Raw genomic sequence first — 26573 nt, forward strand, 5'->3', positions numbered from 1 at the left:
ATAATATTTTTTTATGTTTCAAAAATATATCGTATTATAATGAATAAGATAAAAATAATACGATGTAAGATGTATAAAAAAAATATATTGTTTCCAATATTGAATTTCTTAAATTATTATCGTTCGTCGTATTAATTTTTTTTTTTATTATTTCGATAGCCGTATAAATTACATAGTTAACTGTAAAGTAAATTATTACGTTATAAGAAAAGTAATGTAATCATATATAATTTATTTTTCGAAAAAATTAAATATTTTTTTCATAAGTAACTACTGTAAAAGAATTATTTCGGAAAATTTCATAATTCACACGCTACCTACACCTTTAATGTATTGTTTATGTTTATTTAAAATTGTATATATCCAATATAAATATATAATAAATTAATTAATAGATACGTTTTATATTGTTTTAAAGTTTATTTTAAAAATGTTACTCTTTATCTAATAGATATTCAAACTTATAACATTTTGAATTTTATTTAAAGTATAGATCACTATTTCAATACTATAGAGTCTTGACATATCATTTAGAATATATTATTAAAAATTATAACCAAAAATGTACATTATTCACTGGAATTATCTATAAATACTTCAGTTGTAAAATTATCATGAAATTTAGTGAAATTTAGCTGTACACATATTCATAAATATTTCAAAATTACATAGGTATAAACTAAAAGATCCTAATTTATATCTTAGTTGTTATAAGCTTATAATTTATCTAAATACGAAACCATAACAAAAAAAATATTAAATGATTAACTTCAACCATAATATTATATTATGTATAAAATAGATATCAAGTACTTGATAGTTAGGGCTCAATAAACAATTTATTTTTTTAAATTTAAAATTTAAATTAAAGAGATTTATACATAATGTAAACATTTATTTATATTATGATTTTGCTATTATTGTCCATCAAAACCAAGCAAAATAATAATAGTTGTACAATATGTACCTATATCCGGCTATTATTTAGTAATAATTACCGAGTACCCATTAGTCGCCCTTCTCACAAACAACACAACATACCTGAGTGTGTAAGGTTAGGTATGCACAGTTGTACGTATTATGTATTATAGTTTTATGCAAAAACGGCATGTTTTATCAACAAATATTAACGCGTTTATATATTAAATTAATTCTAAGTTAATTTTTGTTAAAAAAAAAAAGTTTGATGCGATTAAGTTTTGGTAGTTATTTTATAGAAATTTAAAGTTTTTTTTTTAAATTTTGATGAGCTCAGTAAAGTGGACCAGCATTTTGCGAATAAGCCACTATATAACCCCTATATGTATAAACTCCACTACTACTTTCTTATGAACTTTAAATACCTATAAGGCCATTACTAATTAATAAGGCTCGGATTTTAAAGCATAATAAACAACTAAAAAGCACACGATTATTTTAGAAAAGTAAAAAATAAAATATATTGATTTTTAAAAAAGCACGATCATAAATTAACATAAACTAGTTATAAAAATGAATTTAAATTAAAAATAGAATTAATTACCATGTATTTCTCTAGATTTGCAGTAGTGGAACTGACTCTAAATTGTCCGACGGAGTATTTTTATACATAGAAAACTACTCTCTAAATCTACTGAATTAATCGGTGCTTACTTCATACAAGAGGTTTCAAATTACAACACTAAATCTAAAATTTTGAAATGTTATGGGCATACTGACCGTATAGGTACTGTATGCTATAATATGTAGATCGATAATTTATACGTTTAATATACATTTAATAAATAAGCCGATAATGAAAACTATAATAATCCAATAAAACCATTTAGACCGCATTCTGAGTTTTTACGTTTCTTATTAATTCAATTTTTTATTCTTACTAAAGTAGTAGCATAGTAAACACATAAAAATCTACAGCTGAAATAACTGAAAAAAGTAAAAAAAAAAAAAAAAGCATTTACATAAAAAAAGCAGAAAAAGCAAAAAACAATTGGTTTATTTGGAATCAGAATGACGTGAAACGAATATAAAATTAGACTTTTATCTCATATATAAAAAAAGAAGTATTTGCTTTAAAATCCTAGTCTAACTAATTAAGTACCTACTTGTTAAGAATTTGATTTTAGATTCTTAACGAAACGATAAATATATTGATTTTACCATAATATGTTTTATTTTTAAACTTACAACTTTTTTTTGTGCGTAGGTATCTGAAGATACTTTATGCTTTATAGTATTAAAAATGCTCCAATCTTCAATCTTAGTGGAGATTTCTTTCAGCAGATTAAATCTAATAACAAAAAGTAGTACTTTGATCCATTACAGTCTAGCTTCTATCCTACCCAGCGATAGTCGTCACTCATAATACATCAGAGCAACTTGTGACATGCCCAATGTTTATTTATTAAAATTTTTAGAAAAATTCTCTATTTTGAAATATGAAATAAATAACGAATGCTATTATTAAAAAAAAAAAAAAACACTAAAAATATTATATTTTTTTCAATGTGATGTAATTTTGTAATGTCTTTTGCAATAAATAAACAATATTATTTTTTGAAAAAGTTAATATTTTTCGAAATAATGATTGTACCTGCTGTCTGTTAAATCTTAAAAGTATAATCCTGCATATATTATTATGGCTTTATCTTTCTATCTAAAGCCATGATAAAATCTTATACACTTAATTTTAAAATGTGTCTTCAAAATTCTCATTTCTATCTAATGGGCTTTATTCAATTGATTTATTATACAATCTTATATATTAAGTGTTATACACACATATAATAATATGTGATACGTATAGTATTCAACTAGTCTTATTACTGTCATTTAATTTCACTTAAAATGTATGAACCTAAGTCCTATTTATTTCATTATATGTTTGTTATATTATATTGTCACATAAATCAAAATATTACGTAATTTTGGTGTACAGATAACAGAACACACACACAGTTAATAAACTCATAAATAAATGTACGATTGTTATAAATAATAAATTCCTATTGTAAAATTTCTTAAAAATTTAAACGATATTTAACCATCGCAGATATTATTAATATGTACCTCTAATATTATTTTAACGTTTTGCCATCATAACGTTCGAATTAGACCGATATTAGACTTATTTATTAGACGTCTCACACAACAGCTCAGCGGTCGCTATATCTCAACGGACGTGGAATATTCGCTATAATTTTCGAAGCGTGTACATTATATGCGTATAATATTATTGTATAATCGCGGCTGCAGCGTAGCCATGTAAACACAACAGTATACAGCTCGATCGCAGCGTTAATAATAGGACGGGACATGTGAGCACGCGATAACATCAATAATAACAGTGGCGGAAAATTTCGCGTGCAGCAAAAAACTAGCTTTTCCAAGATAACGAAAACCATCGCTTCTGCGGTCAACGGGATACGTACATGCGGTAGACTTTTATTTTAACGTGTGATACGATGCGTGTAAGTGTATATAAATTATTAACATTTTATTTATATATCCAGCGACTTACCTATCTGTGAAAAACACTAATCATTTTTTTGAAGGGGAGAAGCTGTCGAGTGGTGTGTGACAGTTACAATAGTGCCTACATCCTCCATAATATAACTGAAACACCGTGGCATGACGTCATTATGACTATATAACACGAATACACAATTGACGTTTTTCCATTTTAAATATTAAAAATGTTTTCATAACGATTCGATTAACCTTTTTTATCTAGCTAATATTATATAAAATATAAATAGACTTGAAATTGCGGAAAACATAAAAGTTTATCAGTTGAACTTTAAATTACGTTCAATCGTTACAATTTACACTTTCTTTATAAACGTAGCACGTAAGTACTATATTATATTATAGTAGTTCGTTTATTCGTTCTCATCAAATGAACCATAAAAATAATCGTATATTAGAATTTAGAAGTCGCAATCAACGTAGTCAGTGATCATTGACCGTTGGGTCATCATCATTATCATTATTGATAAAATTATTGAACTAAATGACATTATTAAAATAAATTATTTCCTCCCTTAGCACTAGCTATATTATAGAAACCACTTTTTCGAACAATTTTGTTTAATTAATGAAAATAGTTGTCAAATTGAATAACTACTCGGCGATTGAAGATAACAGCATCATTGAAAAACAGTGAAAACAACATTTTGATTGTAATAATTTAATAATGAAGCTTTACCTAAACAAATATGATTTATTTAACTCTTATTCGTCAAACATATTTTTATTTTATATTATTTTAGTGTGTACACAATGTTGAGATAAAATTTAAAAAAAATAATAAGTTGAAATTACGAACACATCTGTTAGGTTAAATTATCCTAGGTTAGGGTTACCTATTGTATAACTTTGTAAACATAGCGGTTACTATTAATTTTTCGACACACCTTTCGTCAACAGTCACCACTTTAACGCTACAATAAGGGGAGGTATAATGATCTAAATACTATTGCAATACTGTATAAATAAATGCATAAGGAAACCGCCATCTTCCAAAATGAACAAAAACCGATTTTATGCAGTAGTAAAAGCATAAAGTTATGAGGGATACCGAAGGGCAAAATTGGAGCCTACTATAACTTATAAGCTCTTCAAAACTTCAAATGCCAATTAGTTTTGTTCTACACACGTATTTGACAATGTAAACATGATAATTTATTGGAATCGACAATATTCATGCTATTCAAAATATACAGAGAAAATCATATACAGGATGATTCATCGCGTACGCTCACGGTTCGCCTCCATTTTTCCTCTATAATAATAAATGTTAATAAATATTTTGAAATTGTTGAGATTTTTTTTTTACTTCTAAGAAGTATCATGTAGTGATACATAAAAACTTCTATTTTTCAAATGAATACTCCCATTTTTTCTACAAATTATTTAGTGAATAACGTTTTTGAAAATTTTGATATAAATAATTCAAAAATTGAACGAACAGTATTATAGTTATTAAAATATATATACTAAGTATAATATTATAATAGGCCTTAAATGGCTCAAGTAAATCACCCTGTATCCACCTACCTTAAATATTATACTATAATATGCGCTATATATATGCCGCGCGTGTGTAAATACTATAATAGTCTTCGATCCGGACACGCGCCGCGGTCGTATAAGTACAAGAAGTAACAACCATAGAAGAAAAGAATGTAATAACGACTTTTAACGTTCGTTTTTTGTTTTGTGGACGATAATACGATGTCTATCGCCACTCCCTCCATTAAACCACCGGTTGCGAGAGCGGCGGCGGCAGTGGCATCGCTAACGGCTAGAGAACATATATAATATTAATATTATTATATATATTATATGGTAGGTACCTACCATATATATTTTTACGGTCTCCCCATGCGCACATGCATCGACTAGCGTTTCCTTCCGACACTCATTACCCCTCCGAACACCTCCCCGCTACAAGCCCCGGCCGGGGGTCGCCGGAGCGTAACAAAAGGAGCGAGGCAGCTGCCGATGCGCGTATATTTTGTAACGACGTTATGTGTGTTGCCCGTTGGCCGATTGCTTTTTGCCGTTGTACTACTATATATGTTGACTAGACGGCTGAGGCGGAGCAGGGGACAATATAATATTGCGTATACTCGCGCGCGCCACGAGTCTAACGGTCGGCGGCGCGGGGATGAGAATGTACCACCCCCCTGTCGCCACTAACACCGGACCGAAATGTATGTACAAAATAATATTATGCGATATTATTAAATAGTCGGAAAGAGATCGTAAATTCGAAAATAAATAATTTATCGCGTATAATGCGCGAAGATGTCATTTTTGCCCGTTGATTTAAAAATAAAACTCTTCGGAAGTTGTGACTTGTGTGGGAGGAGTGCGGGCATTTCGACGTGCCCGTAGTACATAATATATAGTCTATACAATAAGGTCCAGTATATTATACTGTACGACATTTAGATATAACTGCGTACTCGCACACTATATTATTAATCAGTAGTCAGTACACACTGCACACCGTCTCGTTAGATAAATCTGCACAGTTTTTTCCCCCCGAAGTTAATTTGAAATTCACAATCCATAAAGGTTTATTTTATGTAGGCTGTAGGTAGTTGGACGCATATGAAAAAAATCAACTAAATACAATAAATAGGCATAGTGAAATTCTGATCGATTGAGTTACTCATGTATTATATATACAATTTATGCTCTCGTACTACGGGTCCTGCAAACATCGCGGTAGTGTACGGCAATCGACGGACATCGACTATAAAAACTAAGTATCACGAAATAGGAAACACGATACTAATAATTAATGACTATTATCGTAACACTTCATTACCGCGATCCTCCGGTATATCTACAGCCCACCCCGTGTCCGAGTATTTCGCCAACGCGGTCCCAAATCCCAATCACGTCCACGCCGTTTATTATTCCCGCAATAGCATACTATTATTAGTTCCGACCTGCATACGACAACATTGCGATTTAATCAGTTTTTCGCGAAGATCTTCCTCGTCCGAACGTAAATGAATAGATACAAATGTGCTCTCAATGTGTCGTGTATCGTAATAATATATTATAATACTAGGTACAGAAATTCAGACGAGAGCGAATATAAAGACGCGCGCGTGACCGGCAGATGGATATCATAAGACCATTAAGACATTTTCTCAAGCGGATTTTGTCATAGATTAATGTACGAATTTTCAGTTCGCGCTGTATTATCTATACTACAGGTATACGATATCGTATTATTATGCTAACCTATATTTACGAAGAAGTTAAAAAATAAACCGTTTCACCGCTACTTATGGTCAACTTGCACATTTTCTTGTTTTTTTCGCGCCAATAACGATTGCTGCCAAAGGGTTTTTGCAATCATAATAATCCTTTACACTATACAATTGTATTATATTATTATATTGTGTACGCATCTCTATATGGGTCCACGGCACCACCCGCATATATGCTTAAATATAATACTCGTATAGTAAGAGTATACACACATACACACACCCTTTTACACGCGATATATATATATTATATTTATAGGTATAAGGTATATTAAGCACACACACACACATACCCTCTTATATACGATATTATATATATATGTAGGTATAGGTACTAACACACATGTATATGTGCACAAAATTATTCGGTTTGCAGCTGTCACCCGCGGTCGCGTGCCCAAACATCTGCTCCCGCGCTTCGTCAAAACACATGGCCCGCCTCCAGCCCGCCGCCAAACGCGACCGGTTGTTTGCGTCGTAGCCGACTACCGACAGTCAATCTTTGTCGTCATCGCGAGCACACGCCAAGCCAGACCGTACCACGATAAAAACAATAATAATAATATTATTACCGTCGCGAGTCGTCTCGATCATCTCCTGTGGTGGCGCCGACCGCCGAACGAAGAATTTTCCAGGACGTTCCAGACGATATTCATACACATAAATACATCGAATTACGACACCAGGTTAGTTTTTACACATTTTAGTTTTACTACACAAAGTTCGTTACAACCAAAAATAAAAAACACCACTCACACTATACATTTATAACAACAAATAATATAGTATAAGACAATGTAAAATGGTTTTCGTGATGATAGGTAACTGCGTCGTAAGAGATTCGGTTGAGCGTACAAAGTTGTCTGTTACGTTATCGTAACAGACTTTAACGTGAGTTACTATAGGTTAATGTACTATATGACTGACGCAACTGTAAATAATAAACGCCGCGCATAACCCAACATGACCACCGAACTCAGTTTCGCAGGTATTGGCACACTTTTTATCGGGTGTAGAACAATTGTACACATTTACCTTTTTACATGTAAAAGTTCTTAATTCATCTACCCAAGGTAAAAACAAAACTGTTGATTTGGTTATGAACTCGTACTATCATTTTATTAGTTATTACTCGTGGTAAAATAGCTAGTAATATTGTATGTCAAAAAAAAAAAAAATAATTCAATTTATTCAATATGTATAATAGGTACGTAAATTACGACGTATAGGTAGTTAATGGATAGATTTTGTTTCGTTTGAATTAAAATGTATTATTTACTGTAAATAAACATATATATTTATAAATCATAAATACAAATACATACCTAATACTATATCTATTATTTTAAACTAAGTAGGTATAAACTAAAATTTTACAACTTAATCGCAAAATAGTTTTCCAGACAAAATAATTATTTTGACATAATTTTAAAATGGGTATATCTAATGTTTATTTTTTTTTTATTTTATTAACACTGAATATTGATAAGGATAATTACTATGAATTTATTTTATTCTGGTGTAGTAACGTTTTGTGGTTAATTTAAAACTAAAATAAAAAGGTAAAAACTGAAAGTTGGACAATTACAGTGCATCGATTTTACTATTAATCTGTCATCACTCACCGGGATTAATCACTCTTAAAGTAAGTATGTGTGTGTCTTTGCGTATGACACCTTATCTCTTCTTCCTTTGGAAATGTAATGAATGCTTTAACTTGCTGTTTTGAACATGGTAAACACTCGACTTTTATGAAATTAAAACTTTTTCTCTTCCGAGAATCATGCACTTCTCGACCATCATCGTTTAATATAAGAAAACTTAATTGTTGTACACCAACCATACTAATACAATAATTATTTATTCAAATAAAAGTTTTATGTCTTATCTTAAGTTAGTGATATGAGTTAAGATATATTAGGCTCTTTTAACAATTATAATTAGTAATTAAACAATTTTACAATTATTTAAAAGACAATTATAAAATGATTTATATTTGATTAAAAAGTAATATTAGACCTTCTTGCACTAAGCTACAGAATTATATAACACAATCCATTATAACACCATCTGCCACAACTATGTTTATCATCCCTCTTGATCGTATACAAGTTAAAACTATACTTTTATTTTCTATTTATAAGTTCCACAAAATTTATGAACGTTATATGCTACAATAATTATTTTTAAACATAAAATATGGCTGCTGTAGTTGCAATTTAATTATATAAATTTATTAGATATAAAAATTATTTGTTAACAATATGTTGGCTGGTATTTTTAATTTCTGTTAAATTAACGCAATGTTTAAATAGCTACCTATAATTTTAAATAAGGAGTTAATAAACTTGTCATATATTAAACTATCTCTAGAACTGTATGTAGTTTTAAAAAATGACTATGTAGTGTTCTTAATTTTTCTGATTAAAATATATTTTTCTCGATATTTTTTATTTTTAACCAAGTTATTTCAATTACAACAATATCAATCAATAGAAAATAATCATCTGTCTTTGAAATTTATATGATATACATTTTTCAAATAATGAAATAGGAAATGAACTAATGAAATAATGAAATAAAAAAAACCTAACCTAACCTAACCTAACCTCAGAACTTAAGTTCTACATATCCATCTTAAAGTACTTAAGTACCTTACATATAGGTATATGTATAATATTATTTGTTTTCTTGCACATTATTTCAAACAAGATATTATTTATTTTTAATATTCAAAAAAATAATAACATTATAACCTAATACAGTTTAATTTCAAATGTAATTTCTAGATTTTCAGATGATTAATTAACTAATATACAACTTAACCTAATATCAGATAACTAGGTCAATAATACTCGATTAGCTTGTAATAATTCAAAATTTAACTGGTTAGTATTTCAAACTACATTAACTCAATTGGTACAAAATAATAGTTGAATTATTCAATTCCTTAACGGAAAACTATGTAGATTAGATAGATTATAGTTGCGGTTTTACTATTCATTAGGTAGGTGATTTAACGTGTTAGATGAAAAATAATTATAAGAACGTGATATTATGATATATATATATATATAGTAGGTATAGTACATAAGTGTGTGTGAGTGTGTGGCTGTTAAAAGTTTAAAAGGTAAGCGAAATATGACTGAGATTTGTTAGTTAACTATAAAGACAATTCAAACAAGAAAATAAACCAAGTTGGAAAACTTTTCTAAAAATACGAAATTCGACGCTTTTATAAATGAATAAAATGATTGAAAAGAATAATCATTATCTAATACCACAACCCCAAAAACGCGTAGAAAATGTACAAAACTTAGAACGCGAACGCCTTCCAAATTCGTTATCCCTCCATCGCCAATGAAAACTTCACCCCATACCGGTGTATATAGTTTTCCACTCGATCGATAATGTACGTAAATGGTATAAGAAATGCGGTTCACGTTGCCTATCATATTATGATGGTAGGATTATTTTTATTCCACAAGAACTTATGAAACATCTAGTGGTGTCAATAAGTAATAAACTTCAATGTCACTACTTATAATTCATTTTTCGTTGAAAATATTTAAAAATGAAAAAGTAAGGACCCCACATAAATTCTTTTGTTCAGAAGAATAGAACAAAAACTAAGTACTTTAAGTACTTTATTGTATTAACCTTGAAACTTCAAATTGTATACTTAGTATTAATGTTTAATATATAATATTGTTAACCAGTTTAATTTTTACTAAAATACCGGATTTCATAATATGCAAATAATAACTCTATTGTTTTGTTTTATTTAATAACCTATTATTTTCTTTCAATATTTCTACTAGTAACAGCCACATATTATATAAAATTCTCAGATTGTTTTATATATGTTTATAAATAAATATTATATACATAATTAAAAATAATTACTTAACATAAATGTTCTTTTGTTTGTATATTAATATCGCGTATGGCAATTATCTTAGCTTTAGCTACTTTACTATTAGAGTACTTATATTTAGTGTAATACTAGAATATTCGTTTTATTGCTACTGCACAAAATAAATATATAATACTATTTAGTTTTGTGTTAAAATAATAATATCAAACATGTATAGGGATTATAAAAATATATAATTTAAGTCAAAAACCCAACATTAAAACTGTCAACTTGATAAATGATAGAAGTTTTATTAAAATCTGTTGCACAAGGTTGATTCTTTTTTTGGATATTTATAAAATATTTATGGATCTCATTTCAAAAAAAAAAAAAAAAATGATGATTCTAAAAAATGTCCAAATCGTTATAAATAAATTATGAAAATAATCGTGTCAAAGAACCGAAAGAACCAATTAAATGATGATTAAAATATTGGATCAATGGTATATATATTTTTTTACCCCGGCTATAGATTCAAGTATATACAACTATAAAGTACCTACTATAAGATGAAAATCCTTTATGTTTTCGATTAAAAGTATAAAAGCATTCATTTTGAATGATTGCCGTTGTATTGATTTATTTAGTTCGATCATTTTAAACTATTGAATAAAAAGACATTCACAGTTATATATAAAAAGAAAATATAATATAACGATAAAATGATAGGTTAAAAAAAGAGTTTCTCTAGAAATTAATCATTATAGTTTTAAATCCTGCCCATCAATATAATTTAAACAAATGCACTTCTTTGACAAAAATGTTTATACGCGATTAAAATTATTTATTTCAAACTTGTATCTAAGGTATTTTATTTATTAAAAAACTTAAAAGACTCATGTAATTAATTAAAAAAAAAAAAAAACAGAAAAAGTCTTTGCCTCACAAATGTCGATTTAATTCAGTTAAATTTATTTCTAAAAGTTTTGTTTAGCAGCTTGGTATGAAACACAAAAAATGTCTTTTAATTTCATTAAAAAAACTTAGTAAATCTGTCAAGTACTCTAGCAAATTTTTCATATAAACTTAATTATTATTATATATAATTATTAAAACTATATTTTTCCTCATTCAACATTAATATATATAAGTATTTATATGCTTTATCGTAGTAATTGAAACTTTTTGATTGGTATAGTTAAAAAAATAATAATTATTATTTATATTTTATAAAGTATCAGATACTCTATCTAACTCGGAATGTCATCAAAATTTACTTTTGGGTTAGGTCTAATTTTTCTTTTTTTTTATGTACTTATAGATAATGAAAACCGATAATAAACTTTAATAAGGATATTTTTTGTTTATAAAATAGATATTCAATTTATATAAATATTGATGCAATATGTACTACTTCAGTTCGATTTGGTATTTAATACCTCAATTTTATTCTATTTTTTATGATATCATAGCAGATTTCATGATATGAGTATGATTTATTTCATTTTAAAATTAATCCAAACATTTCAAATTATAAAAATTTGTAAATTAAAATAATAGGTATTTAACGTTGAAATGAGCTATGTGAAAATTTCGTATTGGGATAAGCAGCAATAACAATTATTGACATTATACATAAAGAGCACATAGGGTCTCGATATTCGGGTATAATACAGAACAAACAAATTTATCATAATAAACTAAATATCGTTCAGATTGTAGAGAAATATAATCTAATATCTTGATTAAACATAATAAAGAGCGAGCAACTAGTGTGTAGAATTCATTATCATTATTATTAAGGCTTGGTTACCGAAATTATAACAAACAGCGATAGAAAAGCGACGCAAGAGGTCGCCACAGCCGTTTTAGATTGATTAATGAAAGCAACTTTGCGCAAACAACACTCACACACATACATCAATATTACTGTATACACAGACAAACAAACATTAAGGAACAGAAGAAATTTTGCAACAGTTTTGCTGGAACTTGGTAGACATGACATGTAGATGAAGCAGAAATTTCCCTATAAATTGAGAATTAGAAATAGTTGTGGTTTGTTTGTAAGGGGGTCAACCGATTTTCGACAAAGTAACTATCAAGCAAATTTATTGAACGTTATTAATATTTATGGAACTATCGTGGGGCTAATAAATATATTATTGACAGTGATTGGAGATCAGCGAGTTATATGTAGTGATTAAATGAATGAAAAAATCCACGTGCCGACAGAATACACATAATTCATTATTATAGTATTATAGTCATGACTAATGTGCGATAAACTGAAAATATGATACGTAATATGTTATCGAGAAATTTTACATAGAAGGTGTAAGTTTCTAATATCTATCACATAGAGTAGTACTACTCTATGATCTATCATCAGAATTAATCATTTTATAGAATAAAATTATACGTATAGTATTAAATTGGCGCGAGTTTGATTACCTATGGTTAGGCAATGTATATGTACTTCACTTCATTTTAGGCACAGTAATTACAAGTAATGTTTACTTTTCTATCCATATTGTCAAACTAAACTCGGAGTAATATAATTCAAACAGTTATGATATACAAAAATAGCTGTACAATATAATATATATAAGACCAAGCAAGGCGTATTTAGGGGTATTATATACTATATAGGTACATCAATCACTGATGTTGGCAACTTTGTAGAATAGAAAAAAATTGTTTATGCATAATGGACATATTATATACGTTTTTAATATTCATAATATTTATTTTTTTTTTTTTTTATAATATAACATAGGTAGGTAATTATATTTTACAATATGAAAAAACTTAACAGATAAATCCATTATTACAAACCTAACCTATTATTTATAAAATAATTACCCTCTGTTAAAGCACGATCCCATATTTTTACTTGTCCAGTATTAAGTAAATTTATTTAGTAAGTCTAAACAACATTTTGTTACTCGATATCCTTTAAAATATATCACGATTGACAGTTGGGCATTAAAATTAAAGAAGTATAATAAACCTTTTTTTAAAAATCATACAACTGTATACGACATATTATAATAAATAACAAGTATAATATATGACATAACAAGTACTAAAATATGTATGATAATTTAAATACGGGAAAAATGTCTTATGTAAAATTTGTATAATAAATAATAATATGATATTATAATATTATTAAATGCGTGTGTAATACCTATATGTCAATTATGTACAGTAATACTGAAAGGTATAGTGTAAATATTTTAATTGTTTGCTTTTATATATACAGCAAATGCGTTAAATGCTCACCTCATAAGTATATACATAGATAAGTATACGTATTGCAGTGCCTTAGTTTGACCTCTCTATGCCTTTAAATGGGAAATATGTTCGTATTATTTGGCTTGTTCTGTATTTATATACAAATAAATAATGCAATAATTTCACCAATGATTAACTTTTGTCTTAGAAAATATAATCTATCCATAGGTATTTTAATACGTTAATGGTTTTGTATATTCAGATAATAACGGTTGTGTAAAAGCATCGTATACATGCATGAAGTGCGGTCTTCCCTCGGGAAATCCTCAGGAAATTGATGACGAGTTATTGTCACCTATCAGCAGGTTTTTAAAGTTCGCCGCAATCGGATATTTTCGATAAGTTTTCCCAATTCCGTTTTAAAGTGTTTGAAGTATTATGCTTTGCGACTGCAACTACATTCCGGTAAAACGAGTCTATGATAATAAGTAAATAGTAATTGAATAGATTTAATTGTTAGCTCCTCCTCACATGCTGTCCGACCAAACGCATCGCCTGTTTCCGGAGTATTACCGAATGAAGGTACTGTGGTGCTTCAAGGTAAGACGTACATCAGTCATGTATATTTTGTTATTTATTATTCATATTTTCTTTGTATTAAAACTCCTGAAAGACTGTTTTTTACAATTAATTGTAGTTTCAACTAATATTATAGTTTATATAATAGCAATAAATATAGATTTTGAAACTGTCGTATGATCACTATGTTCTTAATTACAATTAACTAAACAAATGGTCTTTAGACTTTGAATATATCTAAATTTAAATAAAATGCAAAATTTAAACATAAAAAAGGTTTCAGGTTATAATGATTAAAAACGACTAGAAACACAAAATTATTTGGTCGGTTTTTATATAGCTGGACTGTAAATAAACAATTAACGTTTATACTGCAGGATGTGATGGCAGATATCTATCAATGTTCTAGCTATCGGATGTATTCATATTATGTAAATATATTTCATCATGGCCTTTCAGTTCATTTCCATTTAAGCCTTTTTATTACTACTATAAATAACGCTTTCAGCGGTTATCAAAGTGTGACATTTGTCAACGTGATTCCAGAAATCGGCTTACTCAATCTTTAGTCCGTACATTCACTGATTCGGTTGTTTATATATCTATGCAAGTAAATACATTTTCTGAGTATCTACTGTTCTGAAATATCATTTATTGTGTATTTAATACGGTTATATGCGAGTATTTATTTATTTAAGATATAGAATATCTACATCTACTTCATACTTGCATACGTAAATTCAAATTTTTCCGACTATCGATTTATATTTTTATAGACTACAATAAAACGCAGTGCCAAGTTAATACTTATTTGCAACTCGCTGTTTGTTTTATTTTGATAATGTGAGTTATACAATATTATACTAACACCAAAAAAAAAAAAATTATTATGATTACTAGGTACTAAAAATTACTTTACATTTTCTAGTTTTATCAAAAAACTTCACAATATATAAAATACAATAACCAAGTAATTTAGTTCAATATATAATATATCATTATAAAAGCTATGAATTTTTATATTTTATATGTCAATTAAATATATTTTAACGTGAAGATAATGATTTTAAGCTAGAATAATATTAAAGGAATAATATAATATTATAGAAAAGTTACCGCAAGATTTAAACGAATACCTGGTTACCTTATGAAATCGTATAACGATTTCAAATTCTATTATCTTCAAAAAAGCTTTGATTGAGTAAAATAAGAAATTAATACCTTATGTTGGTGTACGAAATTACAGTTTTTGAAGGGATCGATTTTGGTAGAACTATATATAAGTAAAACATATAAATAAAGACGTGAAAATGAAAAATAAATTGGATAGAAATATATAAAGGGGACAAAGAAGAATGCTTTGATGGAAATGAAAGGAAAATAATAAAAGCCATAACTCCAAAGCTCGCTCAAATATCTTTAATCTCAGGAACGTCAGAAAATTTAAAAAGGTAGAGATTTTATATAAAGATTTTTCAAATGTCCTGATCCTTGTAAATCAAACTGTACCTACAATATTAAGCAGTTTAAAAATGTATGCGAATTATTTTAATTCTGTTATTATGAAGATAATTTTGATCGTGAATTATTGTATAAATAACCATTGATTATGTAAACAATCATTTTCATTTTGATAAATTTATTATAATGGACGATGATAATTCGCATGGTGTAGATTAGGTATTTGGATGAGTCTAATTTTCAAAATAAAAATATATAAACTATTTAATAGATAAATTTTTTAATTATTTGAATTAATTTTATGCATTTATATTATATAAGTAAATGGAATCTGCACAATTTTGATTGAGGACATTCATGTAACCTTGTCCATATTTGACCAAAAATGATAAATGATATTTCAAATGTATGTTTGTAATACATCACAAAATGTTGACTTATGTATGATATGTTAATGTACAACTCTATCCTAATATTTAGCAACCAGATGATGGACAGGCGAATACATACAATATAGAACAGTTGATTCTATTTGATACTCCTTTAATGATTATTATTTTTTATAATATTATGATAACTGATAAGTGATAACAGACTATAATTTATGTAGTATTAAGCTAAATATTAATCATAGTTTTAAAAAATTCTGTAAAATGTAAGTATAAATAAAAAATACTTGATATATATATCAAGCGTGAAACAAAAACGTAACTACCTATCAAACATATTAAGTTATTTAACTGAGATTAAAATATTTATTTCAATATGTCAACGAGCAATTATAAAAATGATGATATTTATTTTGTCAAATTGTTTTAGAAATATATTAATATTACGCCCTTGACAGAAAACAATCGACGGTTAGGTTGAGTTACGTATGATATCGGTAGATATTAATTATTTGCAAAACTGCTAAAAAAGGGGGGGAAACGTATATTTTTTTACTGTATTACTTTACAGTATACGATATTATAATGTAGCTGAGATGGATCAGAGGTGCAGAAACACCCGGGCTTGTTTACCTAGCGGGTTGTCGAAGTAATATAATCTATTTCTTTTAATAATTTATAATAAACTATTAATTTTTTTTAATAATATAAAATTAGTACGATGTTTAAATTAATAAAACAAGCAATAACATTTTTAAAAACGTATAGAATAATGTTAGTTAGATGAATACACCCTTCCTAAACCTCCATGTATAATGTCCAAATTAGGGGAGGCGTTAAAAATATCACTCCTGGACCAACATTTTTTAAGTTACGCGACTGCTATGCATTTGTGTTTTTCGCTCCCAGCTACCTATATGATAATATATATTATAATATTATGTTAAATATTTTACTATGTGAGCGCTGTGTGTTTTTATTCGCGTGTTAGGTTTGAGCTTGTATAGAGTACATAATATGGCTGAAACAATCCTTTAACTTTTGTTTGGTTCATTGTTCAGTCAGAAACGAAGGACACTACAAAATTTTAATAATAATAATAGTTGTTCGTTAATACTTTTCAAACTATTTCTAATTATTTTAATATTCCATCTCGGATTATCCGTTAAACTAAAAATTGTCCACTTTCTTTCCGCTATACTAATCACAAGCGAACTTAATAAACCTACACAAACTACCTTATGTCTATGCCATACCTTTTTCCTTGTATTTTTAAAATGTTTTCCTTTTGTATTTAATCGCTCGTCTGGTCTTAATTTATATTAATTTTTTCTCATAAATCCGTTTACATCGTAGAACAGTGAACACGTTTTATATAATAACTTTGCAAAACACTATAAAATACATCTGTTAAAATTCAACTTGAGCGCAAGCCCGTTTCTTACGAATAAATAAATAAATGATAATATTATATATATTATTTTAGCTAAGCAGCGCCATGTCGCGCGGTTACTACAACGGTGGTTATAACCACGCGTGCGAAGTGGACCAACACCGGTACGAGGAGATACCGGACATCGACCCTTCCATGGACTTTCTACAGGCCGACGACACGTCCACCTCGTTCTACTACATGGAGTCGCCGACGCGGATACGCAGGCCTTCGGACACCGCGGACCCGGCTGAACGGACGTTGCTGTTGCGCGCACAACAGCACAACCACTACCAACAGCTACAACAACCACAGATGAACGGATGTCCGCCGCCGCTTCCGGCCACCCGAGCCAGGCGCAACACGCCTCCGTCCGCGGCCGGGGGTGACCGGTCCGTGGCGGCCGTGACGCCGTGCAAGGCCAGGCGCCGGCTGGACGTGTACGGCGACGAGTCGGGCACCGTCAGCCTGCCGTCCACGCCGTCCGGTGGCCGGACCGCCGACGTGTTCGCGCCGATGATGGCGCAGACGGCTGCGGCCGGTGCAGCGTTCAGACCGGTCACAGTGCGCCGTGCCCGGTCGTCGGCCGCCCTCTACAACAAGCACAAACGGCCGCCAGAATTTCTGTCCGAATACAATCTGGACACGTGTGTGCCGGCCACCGGTGTCCAATACGACCGTCCCAGGAACACCGCGGTCATACAGCCCATCTACAAGGCGCCACTGCCGTCCGTGTTCCAGGTAATCGTCATTTTATAATGTTTGACCAATATAGGTAACTTACGATGATTGTTGTCGCTTCTCAATAACGCTGACCTATTCGACCTATAAAAGGCTATAACCACAACCCACATGACATTACAAAACAATTTGTGCTCACTACTTGTACTTGCAGCAGCTGCACGTGAGTGCGCAAACCTTGTCTTAGCACCCAGGGTGGAGAGCAGAAATGATTTTGTCAATTATTATTGTATTTTTAAAAACAATTTATCCATATCGGTCGAGATTCGAGATGATAAGAAAATGCCAAGACTTTTATAAAATATTACTATTTGAAGAAAAATAGTGTTGACCACATAAAGGCCACCTGAGCCACCCTGTCACTTCTATACGCACATAATAATATGACTTGCAGTTTAAATCGAACTGCCTATGGCAATTTCATAACGGCATAGCGTCTGGCGTAGATATTATATTTTCGTTTATTTTTCATCTACATAATAATGTATTCCAACAATTCGTTTTTATCCGAAAGACCATAAACACGATTAGAAAGGTCTCAGTAGAGAACGGTTTTCAAAATTTCATTTATTGTTATGATATATTATGAATCACACGAGGCATATTTTAGCTTTTTCATTCAAATTATATGAATAAATTGTTTACCTTCTAAGTCGTGCATAAAGAATAAACCAACAACAACAGAATTGAAAATTGTAATAAAGTATTATCATAAATAATAATGAATTGAATTCTTCCGATAAATGCATAATTATATTTACATAGTTATGTATAATAAACGAATAACGTTTTTCTTAGCGTATTGAAATAATAAAGTCATAAAAACATGATATTAATATAGCTTATTATTTTAAATATAAATTAAAATAAGTCGAATAGGTGCTATTATAGTTTTAATAAAATTTTCAAAATCTAAGAATGGCGGCTAAAAATTATCATCCGATAATATCTCGAACACATTTTTTTTCTCCAAACGCCAATTATGTCATTGGGAAGGAAATTCGTGAATTTTCATTATTCTTTCGATTAGCGCAGGGCAATTGTTTTATGGTGGTTATTAAAGCTAATACAAGCACCGCATCGGCTCCCAAATAATAATGCTATGTCACGCTATTTGTTAGCCAAAGCCGAACGTAGTTTCATATAGATTATACGGGGGCTTTTACGGGTTTTCACTTGGCAGCGTGACACGAAAATCCCAAATGGCTGAATAATTGTGAGCGTGCTTCCCGCCACGGTGGTTAGTGCTGTCTGCCGACAAATTTCCGGTTATACAAAAACAGCCGGACGCACATATACAAACATCGTATAATTACACGTATAGTATTATAGACCATATATACACAATATCCAACCACCGCCATGCGGCACACCACTATATTATAATATAGACCTAGCGCTTTTACAGCTGATCGATCGAACGACAACAAATCCGATTATACGATTTACCATGTATTATTGAATATTGAACTTTATTATAAAATATTACATCATTTACAAATCGTGCGCCAAAAACCGTGACTATTGGACTGTATAATAATGTAATGCGAAGATCACACTTTCACTGTGTTTTATCGTTCCGATGGCTGTTTATTAAAAAGTTGCAAGTCAACAGCGATATATACGTATAATAATAATACATTGGTTATAGGTACCATTTTCGGATAGGGTGTGTAATATACGAGTGCGTAATAGTACTATTATATATGTATAGGTATAATACTCCTCACTAATCGTTGTGTATATCCGCGTATTGTTGTCGGAACCTCACAAAAGTTTTCGGCATTTTAATTGCCACACTGCAGATGGTGAGCCGCTATAACAGTATACCCACACGTCAAACAAAATAACATAGGTACGCTTTTAACGCGCAAGTTGCTTATTAAGTCATTTCCGAATGTCTATCAATTAGTAAGCGAACTAAAATACACACACGTTTCTCAACATCGAGTAGATTTTCAATTATCTTCCGCCGCACGGAAAATTCAACTCCCGAATCGCGTATAATATAATATATATTATTAAATTCGTTTCGGCGCGGTTAGCCGGCGGCGGCGAGTTTGAAATTTTGTTTCAAGTATATTACGCGCCACAAGACCTGTGCCGGTTGACGGGAACACGATATTATATTATAATAACGTTAATGAATAATAATTAATAAACACCGTAAGGTACTAAATAACTCAAACTACAGGGTCGTCGAACCGAAATCGAGCTGTAGGATGTATCAAAAATGCAATAGACTAACAGACTTGCCGTCAGGTATAGATGTTGAAAAAACTTAATAAATAAATCAATAAATAACAAAATGTTTTGAAGAGATCAGCACCCCATACTTGGAGCTATATTAAACATTTTCTCAATATTAAATTATATATATATATATAACTTTATCGACGGATTTACTAGTCGTGTGCCTGTGTAGAATGTGTAAAGGGAAATTGTTGTACAAAGGTCTAAAACGAAATTATCGAGACTTACTTATAAAAAATATATCGATTAAAATTGTCGGATTAGCAAAAAAAAAAAAACAGTTAAGTCTATTTTAAAAAAAAAACATTCAAAACACCCTGAACCGTGCAAAAAAATCACTAAAAATGTTTGTTCTATTTTTAGTATAAACTGAATTTGTAGCTTACTCTGCTATATTATTTTGAGTTCTAGAAAACAATGTGCAAACGCTATAAGTGTCGAGCTCAGATAACAAATGTATTGATGTTCTCGTGTTTTTACAGGTGGAAGAGAAAACGACGCCGTATCAAGCCGAATCGCCCGCCAAGCCGTCGTGGTCGCGGACCCCCCCAGCCCGAACACCCGTCCAGTCACTGCCCGTGTGCACGCTGTGGTCAGCCGCCATGGTACTGGTGGTGTCCGGCACGGCCAGTTGCATGCTGTGCTTCTACCTCATGTCCCGGCGTGGCCGGCTGTACTACTTGAACGCTGGACTGCTGGCAGCCGCCGTGTGCCTGGTGCTGGGATTTCCCGGGTTCCGGTCACAACAGTGGCGGTGGCTGCCCAACCGCAACTACGTGACCGGTTACATACTGGTGGCCATGTTCAGCGCGCTGGAGACGTGCGCGCTGTGGCTCATGTGTCAGAGCACCGTGCTGGACCCGGCGCTCAACGATATCGGCGCCGGCGTCGTGTGCGGCATATCCGCCCTGTCCGTCACGCTCGCCTGTCTAGGCGTCAGCACGTCGTACTGTTGCCGATACCCACCGCCCGACAACAGGGTCGCGCACGGTGTCGAGGGATTCGTCGTGTAGATCACCACCCATCTAACCCATCTACTCGACAATAATAATAATAGTATTTATTTTATCGTTTCCCCGACTAATTGTACCAATCCGCTACGACTCGTTCAATGTACATTTGTATAGTTTTTAATTTATTTTAGCATATTATTATATAAAATTTGACACGTTCGCGAAAACAAATTCCTATGAATACGACTGTAACATGTATTATATATGTTACAATTGTTTTTGTAAATATGTATATGTATATATATTTGTTAGTAGCGATAAGGTATATGTATAAATGGATAAGAAATTAATATTTATCGATCTTATAAAAATTATGTTATACAATGAGTAATGATTATTGCAAATCAAAATAATTAATATAACGTTACCTACTACAAATTTGATACAATTTGTTCATCAAATCAAATATTTACTTTTATATTCCGGCTGATTTTTAAATGGAATATAAGTTAACACGTAGTTTAAATAAGATATTCAAACTTATTTTTTGAAAATTCAAAAGGATGATTGTTTTTTGTTTTGTTGTTTTGTTTTTCGACATACCTAATCTGACATATAAAATGTAAAAGCTAATCTTTGAAAAAAAAACAACTTTCATCAAAGTTAAAATTCAATACAATACAATATAAAACGTAATAATTTAACTTAATTTGTATCTTTATGTTCTGACCTATAGTATATTAATATTTCTTTAAAAGCGAATACATTTTTTTGCCTATACTCGTACATAGGTAGGTACCTAATAATTATTTATTAGAAATACTTTCAAGCATAATTAAATATTTACCAAATGTATATAGTATATACACACTCAAAACTTATATTGGATAGTAAATCATACAAACATAATTTATACTAAATATAATAGAGACATGTTATTATAAGTGTCAATGATATAATTAATTTAAAAAAATATAAATTTGATTTATATCTACATTCAAATAAATAATTATACGAGTACGAAATAACTATATTAATAAGTTATTTAAATACGCTAATTTAAGTAAGTGAATATACGTATCAAAGGCGGATATGGGGGGCTTAAGCCCCCTCAAAACATAATCAAGCCATACCAGATGGTTAGAGTGTCTAAAAATATGTATTTACATTTTAAGCCCCCCCCCCTCACGAATGTGACCAATTATCCACCTATGATACGTATGTCAAAATGTATTTAAAAAATAATAGTTATAATGTTATATGGATATGAAAATGTTATGTATAAAACAAATTTTTGATATTCTTGAAAATTGTTCAATTTTGTATTATTAATTTTTCAATTTTTAATTTTATGTTTTACTTAATTTTATTAAACGGCGTAAATTATGTAAATAGATTATAGATTACTCATAACCACTAAACTATTTATGAAAGTTATTACTTAAAAGTATAACTTTTAGTATCATTAGATATCCGTTTTTATTTAGAGTTGTTGAGATTAAATATCAATAAGTTAGTGAAATAAGAAATAAAATGTTTATTATATTTGTTCAATAATGTTTCAATGTTTATTTAATACACACACGTTTATATTATTTACTCTGTCTTCATATTGATTTCTAAAACAAACCCCCTAGTTCGAAAAATAATAAACTAATAATATTTAATTAAATGTTATCATAGATCAACCTAATGTATGATTACTAAACATATTTATTAATGTGAATTTTACACACATTTTTAGTAAAATAAATAATCTGGATTTTACGTTGATTAAATTACATGATATGGTATTTATCGAGTTCTAAACCTTAAAAAAAATATTAAAAATTTAATTACGATCTACAAATAATATATATCATGAGTAAAGTAATTATATCAAAAATTATTATTCAAAAACAATTGTAGGTATCTAGATTGGAATAATGTTATTAAGCATCGTGCATTTTGCAATATCTTTAGTCAATTCAAATAAAATTATAACAACCTAGAGAGCTCAAATAAAATCAGTTTGTACCTATATAGTAATAAGGTATTTTGGTGTATGATAAAAGCTCTGTATCCAACATATTGAATATTTTTGAATACCTATAGACTATAGTGAAATCATTACTTTGAAATATTGAAAACATCTATTCAATATATTATTCATTTCATCCCTTTTTAATTTAAATATAATACATGTGTACGCTGTACGTATTTTAGTGAAATTCTCTACAAACACATTATAAAAATACTGAGAATAATTATTAAATATTTCTATGAAAACCTTATGAGTTCAAAAAAATACTAAAAGTATAGCATTAAAATGCCTTAAACGTATTATAAAATACCTACCTATACACACATAAAAAATAAAACAAAATATAATGTACAAGACCGTATTTTTTTAAATATCAGTAGGTGCACACAATTGCCTTTGGTGCGTAAACAAATTGTACATATACTTACCGACATCTCGATGCTAGGGTGATCAATGAACACCATTTCAGACTCTTCACCATCTAGTAGTATGGAAACGGTTTTTTCACCAAACTCGTCATCTGCAAACGTAATTGACAATTTACCATAAAAAGGTATACATTGTGCGTTCTTACTACGTAATAATACATTATTCATTCGATTTTCTTTTATTAAATCCATTTCGAGACAGAAAATAAAATTTACCGGAGTTTCTATTCCCCATTCTAAAGAACTTCATTATACCATAAAATAACGTAGATACACAATATAAAACCGTCATTCAAAGGCAGGCTAACGTGTGTATAGTGGACGTATATCTCCGAGTTTACGTCACTTCAAAAACAATTCAAAAAAAATAAATACCAATAGTTGGGATAAAGTGGATTGCAACGATTTTATTGGTAACTTGACATCAGCTCGAGTGTTTTTATTAGGCATGTCATCTGTAATAATACAAGGGATTTTGTTTGCTTTTAAACGAACATTTGCTATTGCTAAGTTTACTAACAAATAACAATGACCGATATTGTAATGAATTACGTGACGTTTAAATGTACCTACCTATGTTATATAAAATATTCTTTGATAGTACTATTCTTATTAAAAAGGAAAGTAATAAGTATTATAAATTATAATATTACCTATTCTATAAGTTTTAAATTATAAGTAGGTATTTAAAAATAATTTGATGTGATTATCAATTTTTTTAAAGTTAGCATATTTAATTAAAATTAACATATAGATAAGATAGGTATTTTAATTAATAACTAGGAAAAAGACGTAGTTCTTATAAAATTACCCCATACTTTAAAAAAAATAATTGTCCACTGTTACAAGATCACATGACTTTGTCTCTACAAATTCAACTAAAAAATTATTGGTATTTCATTGTGAAGTTAGATACAATTATGGTTTTTATTTTTTATTATCTAAATTATAAATAAAAAACGTAATCGTTAAATCATGAGGTAGATACTACAGTTTGTACTTTTTTTATTTTTTTATTGTATATAATATTATAAATGATAATATTAGGATTTCCGAGTAGCGATTTGTATATGAAAAAATTATTCCAACCATTGAGTAATATTCTGTTAATTAATTGACACATTTTAATAATATATTCATTTTTTAGGATTTGAATTTAATTTTGATAATTACGCTATTGTCAAAAATGATTATTTGATTTTCATTTTATTTTTATTGTTAATAGTACGATCGTATTATTATAAATATAACAAAAAAAAATGAAATGTAAAATTAATAACGATGAATTAATTTGACAAAAAATAGACGACATAATATAATTACTGTATTAATAATAGCATTAAACGTAAAAGCGGCTTATTTTTACTGTCTGATATTATAATGATTGAATCAATAAACTATATGTATATCATACAATTCATTGACTTCTAAACAGTGTGAAACTTTTTTTTAAGTTAAACTTCAATAGTCATTTCTAGGCACAAGTTTATATATAGCTGCAGCAAAAATAGCTGTTCTTTAATAACATTTTATCTATCGTTGTCGCAGTGGACATAACAAAATAAGAATACATTTATGTAGTATATTATTTTACCTTACGCCGTTTCGAATTAAACCCGTTTTTTTCCAACAGTAATTTATTGAAATAATGTTCGATAACAATCATAACGTCAGTAATTAAATTGAATTAAAACATTAGCCGAAATTCGTTATAATATTCTTCTTACACCAAAACTTGCATGTTATAGGTAAATATTTTGTATTGCCAACTTGTTATTTGTGGACTCAATAATTAATTCTGTGTAATTATTTTACACGCTAGAGATTACTGAAAGGTTAGATTGGGTCTATTATTATTATTAGTACAGTCTTACCTTATGTACTACCAACATAATTTAATTTGCAAAAATTTATTTATTATTATTTTATTATATTATCCTTTACCTAATTGTTAGGGCTATTAAAAAAAACTATCAATCAACCAATCCTAATGTAGTATATTATTATAATACGCATAGGTATTTTATACAAAACTTAATTAATTTCGGTACTTAAATTATGCACTTATACTTCATATTATTATTTAAGCCGCCTACAAAATGTATGTACTGTAGATTTTTAAAGGTCTTATAACTATAAAGACTTACTAGTTACTACGGATTCTTAACTAGGTAGGTATAGTAAAGAAAAGTATGATAGTCTGCATAAATAAATTTTTAAAATGGTAGAAAATAATTATGGTTTCTTCAATTTTACACATTATAATATAAGTTATAATAATCTATAAAAAAATTTAAATAAAAATGTACATTAAATAATTATTGTTAACCATAGTAGTTTAAAAAAAAAACATCTAAGTTTAAATTTGTTTTTTAATTTTCTGAATTTTATAACAATGTAATTTTATCTTAATTTAAAACAATACTTATACGACCGAATTTTACA

General features: G+C 29.3%; 2 protein-coding genes across 3 annotated transcripts in view; one reads left to right on the plus strand and one right to left on the minus strand.

The window, feature by feature from the left end:
- Positions 1–23276, plus strand: part of LOC114119212 (uncharacterized) — an 89662-nt gene extending 66386 nt beyond the window's left edge. Inside the window, exons 1-3 of one of the 2 annotated variants that reach the window (XM_050199562.1) lie at positions 7240–7459; positions 17785–18471; positions 21207–23276. In XM_050199562.1, coding sequence (XP_050055519.1) covers positions 17797–18471; positions 21207–21737 — 1206 coding nt within the window. In that variant the 5' untranslated portion in view covers positions 7240–7459; positions 17785–17796 and the 3' untranslated portion in view covers positions 21738–23276. Of the gene's footprint in view, positions 1–7239; positions 7460–17784; positions 18472–21206 lie in introns of those variants that run through there. The other variant, XM_050199563.1, reaches the window with a different exon arrangement.
- The window catches only part of LOC114119203 (myosin-G heavy chain), a 73012-nt gene that overhangs the window by 9958 nt on the left and 36481 nt on the right, over positions 1–26573 (minus strand). The window contains exon 5 of the mRNA XM_027980698.2: positions 24129–24220. Coding sequence (XP_027836499.1) covers positions 24129–24220 — 92 coding nt within the window. The remainder of the gene's footprint in view (positions 1–24128; positions 24221–26573) is intronic.

This window comes from Aphis gossypii, chromosome 2, assembly GCF_020184175.1.
Source record: "Aphis gossypii isolate Hap1 chromosome 2, ASM2018417v2, whole genome shotgun sequence".
NCBI lineage: Eukaryota > Metazoa > Arthropoda > Insecta > Hemiptera > Aphididae > Aphis > Aphis gossypii.